Raw genomic sequence first — 6000 nt, 5'->3', positions numbered from 1 at the left:
CCAAATCCTTCCACTGGAACTTGCCCTGCACCGTAGGTCCGTGGGATCAAAAAGGTCAAACGACAAAATCGTCTCACCGTGGTGGACCGGTTGTTGATCGAAGGAAGCCCCCCCCCATGGGTCCGTACAACGGAAAAGATAAAATCGAATCAAATATCGACACGTAGTCCTTCTATTCGGAGCAGCTCGAGGCATGAGGGTTATGGCGGGCCCCACTGCCTCGGAAATTGTGCAACAACACGTCCTCCCGTCGTGTCCAGTGCGTAGTATACAGATCCTTGCTTTTATATAAGGCGGAACGAGGGGTCCTGCTTTACTTGTAATAAGTTTACGGTCCTGTTTCAGCACGCACACGACACGGTACAAGTGAGACAGGCTTTTTCGTCATTTTCTTCGGCCACCTGCTTAAGTAAAAACCAGGTGGATCTGCCACGTACGTCGTCGTCGTCGTGGGGCGCTGTGCCCGATCTGCATTAAATGCTAGCGCCTTTTCTCTTTGGACGTTGGTTTTCAAAATACCATCTCCTGTCCCTATAAATTTCTAAATAACTGTTCCTGTTCTCGTAATAATGATCGAATGCAAGACCAGTTCCAGAAATACGTGATCCAATCCGTTTTCAATGGACCGTAAGGGTGAAAATGGATTCGGGGAGCCGGAATACTCCACCATCGATCCACCACAATAAACTCCCAACCTCCCCCAAAAGTGGGGGCTATTTAAGTGATAGCAGTTCCGTAAACTTGCAGCATATATCCGAAGGCAAGCACAGGGGCTCACCGACCGCCATTACAGCAAAGGAGGAAGAAGAAGCAGCGGCAGCTCGGGATGAAAAAGAGAGCAGAAACCATAAACTCTGAAGGAGGAGAAGGGGAAGGAGTAGGAGGAGGAGAATGGAGCGCGCGTCTCTCATCCTACTTGGGCCTGAGTTTCGCGGTGTTCATAGGGCTGCTGCCGAGGGCTCAGCTGCCGTTCGTGCCGTCCCTGCAGTCGCAGAACCGGGGGCTCGCCGTGAAGCTGTACCAGGCGGAGGAGAAACTCCGGCAGATGAAGGACCGGCTGGCCGAGGACGCCAAGGCCAACGCCAAGGTGGTGGAGATTTTCTCCACCCACCGCATCGGCTGGCTCCAAGAGGAGAGGCGGCTCCGCCGGGAGATCGACGACTCCGCCGAGGAGATGGCCGCGCTCCGGAAGAGGGTCGCGGAGCTCCGGTTCTTCGCAGAGAGGTTGCAGAGGGAGATCGAGGAGAAGGAGGAGTTCATCGGCTTCTTCTCGAGGAAGGCGCTGCAAGGAGACGGTCTCGATGCAGAAGTGGGGGACAGTGAGGTGGATTTCGTGAGGGAAGCGGACGGAAGTGTCTTGGAAGGCGGGGCGTGCGAGTGGAAGGACGGGAACGCGAAGAAGAAGGCGGGAAGCGTTCTGGGAGAGGGATTTGGAGGAAATCATGTCGGAGATCTGTCGATCACGGAGAATGTCAAGGTTTTGAAGGATTTTGACGCGTCGAGGTTGCGGAGTTTGGATAAAGGAGGTAGAATTCCATCAGAGAATGCAGAAATAGGTGAAAGAGGATCACATTTTGTGAGATCGGAGAAGTTTAAGCATTCGAAAAGCGTGGATTCGTGGAGGATGCAGAATTTAGGGAAGGGAAGCAGAATCGTGGCAGGAGATGGTGAGGGAAGACAATTGGACGGAGACCTCTCCGGTACCGGAAAGAGTAGGATTTTAGAAGAACTCGATCAACGGACAAGGCTAAATTTCAGGAAAGAGGAGGCGATTCTACAAGAATATGTGCGAGCATACGGCGACTACGTGCCAGATTTCCAAAACTTAGGGAATATTAGGCCTTTGGAAGGGAATCCGGAGAAAGCAGGACAATTTCCGGTGGAGAACCTGAGAAGCTATGGAGCAGGAGTAAGAGCAAGGAATCCCTTCTGGAACCAAAAGATCGGTGTTTGTGAAGGTTCCACCAATGTGCCCTCGATCGAGCTTCTCCAGAAGGAACGAAGAATTCAGGTGGCATCTTTGGGTTTCACTGATTCAGTTTATGCAGAGACTGCAAACGATCTCCCTCAAAACAACAGAGTTCGGGTTTCCGGAGGCCTAGAGTCGGCAGTAACGGATCCGAGTAAGAACAGTCGGAGCAAATTTTGGGTTCCGAATGAGCACCGTTGGCCGGAGATCGGAATCGTTGCAGACGAAGAGCGGAGGGTTCCACCGGATTCCGAGCTCCTTGCTGTAAGAAACAGGGAAACCACCAGGGAACTCAAGGCCTCGTTTCCGAGAACGTCGGGTGGTTTACATGAATCCGCGGTCCGAAATTCACCGATAGAAAGGAGAATTCTGCCGGAGTCAGTGTTTCCTACTTCAAGTTCAGCCGAAACCACCACAGAGTTTCCAGTTTATTCGCCAGGAGCAGGGGCTCCACAGAGCGAAGATAAGATAGTGCAGGAGTCAGGTTTTCGGGCGACTGCATTTGGTGGGGAGTTTCCGGTCTATTCGCCGGGAGTTGATTTTCCGGGGAGAGGCAGGGGGTCCGACCCTTCGGAAGTCTTATGGACGGCTTCTTCGGCAACTAAAGCTTTGATGGATAGATCATGGCAGCAGGTGTGCCTCTTCCTCCTCGTTCTTGCTCTTTCTTGTTCTTGATGTTATCCTTTGTCTGATTCTTTAGGTTCTAGACTTCTGTTTTAGATTTTGATGATGTGACGTTTCAGTTTTTCTTACTTTTCGGGTTTTTAAACAATTTAATTCCTTTTTGCTTTTTATGAGTTCAATTCCTTTAAGCTCTGTTTGGAGCAGGGCACCGGAGTTGGCATGTAACAGGAGACAGTTATGTGACTAGGCACTGAAGGATTTGGCTGATGTCTGTGAGGAGTTGGAGGGAAGCTAGATTTTTTGCTCCAACTCCTTCAAAATGCATATTTGAACACCCCTTAAAAGAAAGTATTTGCGATTACTGGATTCACAAGGATTCCGACTAGTCCCTTAAAAATTGGATTCACAGTATTTATTGGATTCACAAGGATTCCGGTGAAGAATCAGGAAAAGCCTGAATTCTGAAAGAGTTGTTTATGCTTCCAAACAAAAGGAATCCACAACTCCTCCCAAATCTATTTCTTTTGAAATCGAATAGTTGTACTTCTCTCAACTCAACTCCATGCAATTCCCTCTGAACAGAACCTTAAAGTCCTTCATTGCTTAAGAGAGGCTAGACTCGTGAGTCCTAATTGTTGACGAGACTCTTGTGACTGTCATCAGAAGGGATTGGTGTCATGTATAGATTTTGTGTTGATTTTTCAGAACTGGGTATGTGAACAAACACCAATGCTTCTCGTCTTGAGGAGGCGGAATGACAACTTTATTGGTTGTTATGTCATGTACCTTTAAATTTTAGTTTTTTGTTTGGTTGTGAATCTGTGGTAGTTAAGACAAGTTTGGATGTACTAACTGGTACGTCTGCATCACGTGAAACGTGTCCGAAATAATCAACTTCACGTGAGGGCTAGACACGTCCCCGCAAAACGGGGGTCGAAGATGGTGGAGCCTATGAAAACTCCATTTTTGTACGCTAAGATTGACTCGAGCCGAACCGAAGAGTTCCAACATGGACCGGACCTGAAGCTCAAAACATGGTTTATTTTACGTTGTTCATTGGTGACTCGTTCTTTCGTTGAACTACTTGGAGTTGGCCAAATGCTGAAAATGGCATCACTTATCAATGGGTGTTGTTCTTTGAGAGAGTATTGTTTGTCAACCATAAGATCTTGTTTTTGGGCTGTCACCTCTGGTCTTAGCTTTTAGCCTCACCATGATAAGGAAAGAATATGGAAAAGCTCTCTCCAGCTCCATGGCGAGCCGAGTCTTTAACATTTTTCTTTTCAAAAAGCTTCCTCTTCTTCTTTGTGATGCTTCTTTTTCTCATCGAAGACTTTGCATGATGCTTCTTACTCTAGTTGTTAGTCAGTCTTCTCTTAGCAATCCCTACTCTTAGCCCTGATTTGCACTTTATAGTGATGCACATTTCTTGATACACTACCCACCCTATAAAACATTTTGAAGATGGAAAGCCGTGTTCATTTTGAAGATGGATTCGCTGGATGACAAATTTCTATGCTGAAATCAGAACAAAATAAGAAAATTGTTGTGCAGACTACTGTTTTGTTCTTATATTTGTCACCATAGTAACGAAATGACATGAAACTGCAGTGAAGTGGCCAAGGAAATGTTGCTCCAAAGATTTAAAACTTATTCCAAGCAAATTTCTCTCCAAATCCTCTTATTCTCATTGGTATCCTCTGTTGCAGGATGATCAGCCAGAGTCCTTTGATGCACTCCATCACATGAAACATCTTGTGGCAAGGTAAAGATCAGCGTTGACTATCGGAACAAAAAAACTGATCATCGTTACTTTAGTGATATTGATGGTAGTGGCCCTGTAATCTCAAATCCTAGGGTATTAACATCACTATACACCCTAGTATAGCATTATATATGCGTGGGGATCCATGTTCACTGCTTCTTACTGAATTCGAATCCGTTCAATTCAGGCAGTAGATCTCCTAAATGGATGGTTCAACTGGGACTTGTGCTTTTGCATTACTAATCATAACAGAGAAAATGATTGGTGCCCTTGTTCTATTGTATAACCGATAATTTTATGCTTCACGTATGGGCTGTAGATTTTTTGAGTTTTGATGAAGGCTACATTATTTTGTCATGCCTTACCTTAGGATAAAACCTTCATTTATATCTTGCCCCTGTTGTCAGACCACAAAATGTGTTAGGATCTACACTGGTTTAACCTGGATCTTTATTAAGCTGGAATGCCGTATGGTTGTTTCCATCATTCTTCATGATCACCGTCATCATTAGCATGTAAAAATAACGACTGTTTCCTGTTCAGAAGGAAATCTCCTTGGAAAGTTGATGCTGAATCTATGGGGGTTTCTTCAAAGATGAAATTTCTGGAGCAGGAATTAGTGAATCTGGAGCGGATTGGAAAAGGAGAACTTGCTAAGGTTCCCACGCTGATGAGGAAGCAAGCCAAGAGATACCAAACTCTGGCTGGGAAGATTGATGACCTGTGCAGAAGAATGGTATGTTAATTCATATTTTTCTTCCCTTATTAAGGCATTTCCCATGCATTGGAAAAACTGCAAGCTCAATCCAAGTTTTGTATCATGATAACGAGTGTTATTCGAAACTCTTTCGATGCACACCAAAACAAGAGGGTCATAGTTTCTGCAGTAAAACTTCCCAGTATTTTGTCATCAACTGACGATGAAACTTTTCCACATTTCAGCAAGTGAACGATCCATGCGAACAAACTATAAACTCTGAATACAGAACACATAGGCAAACAGAGTTCCTGCTTGAAACATTTCGTCTGCAGCAGCGTGCAGCCGAAACAGGGCAGAAACTGAGTGTGATACAGGCAGAGTTGTCATCACACCGACTGAGCGAGGAATTCTCAGGGGCGGCGAAGATGAATACAAGGCGTTCATTGGATGCGATCAAGAACAATATGAAGGAGATACAGAGGAGTTTGGAGATATGGTTGGCCAGGATAATGGGGGATATTGAGGGTATACTAGCTAGAGATGGTGTGTCCCATGTTAGAGATTACTATATATCAAGGCATCCCTTTATTAAATAAGTTGTGGTGAGAATACATTCACCTATTGATAGATAAGTTTGTTTGAAATCTTAAGGCTCTTGCAACTTCCATTAGGTGTCTGTTTGCGTTCAACTACTCTATTTTATTGGAGTGTTGAAATAATTTGAATTGTTGCAAAATGTCATTAGTGGAAAGAAAATCGTGCATGTTATGAGAAAAAAATTCAGAACCATTATCAGACCTAATGCTAACTTGTAAGTTAAACTACACTTTAATCATATTGATGAATATCTGAAGTAATTTCTTAGTTCAAGATTTAAAACACATCAAAAATAACAAAGTGGCGCGTGAAAAATCATTCACAATAGTGAAAAAATAATATGCA

The 6000-nt window shown here is 44.8% G+C and overlaps 1 protein-coding gene across 1 annotated transcript; it reads left to right on the top strand.

Moving 5' to 3' along the window:
• Positions 1–826: 826 nt before the first annotated feature.
• Positions 827–5712, top strand: LOC149819060 (uncharacterized). The gene is made up of 4 exons (XM_089984671.1): positions 827–2602; positions 4303–4358; positions 4902–5094; positions 5301–5712. The coding sequence occupies exons 1-4, from the start codon at positions 827–829 to the stop codon at positions 5652–5654; spliced, it is 2379 nt and encodes a 792-aa protein (XP_089840797.1). The 3' UTR covers positions 5655–5712.
• Positions 5713–6000: the final 288 nt, after the last annotated feature.

This window comes from Nuphar pumila, chromosome 13 (assembly GCF_984573655.1).
Source record: "Nuphar pumila chromosome 13, dmNupPumi1.hap1.1, whole genome shotgun sequence".
Classification (NCBI taxonomy): Eukaryota; Viridiplantae; Streptophyta; class Magnoliopsida; order Nymphaeales; family Nymphaeaceae; genus Nuphar; species Nuphar pumila.
This window is presented reverse-complemented; position numbering and strand designations above follow the sequence as displayed.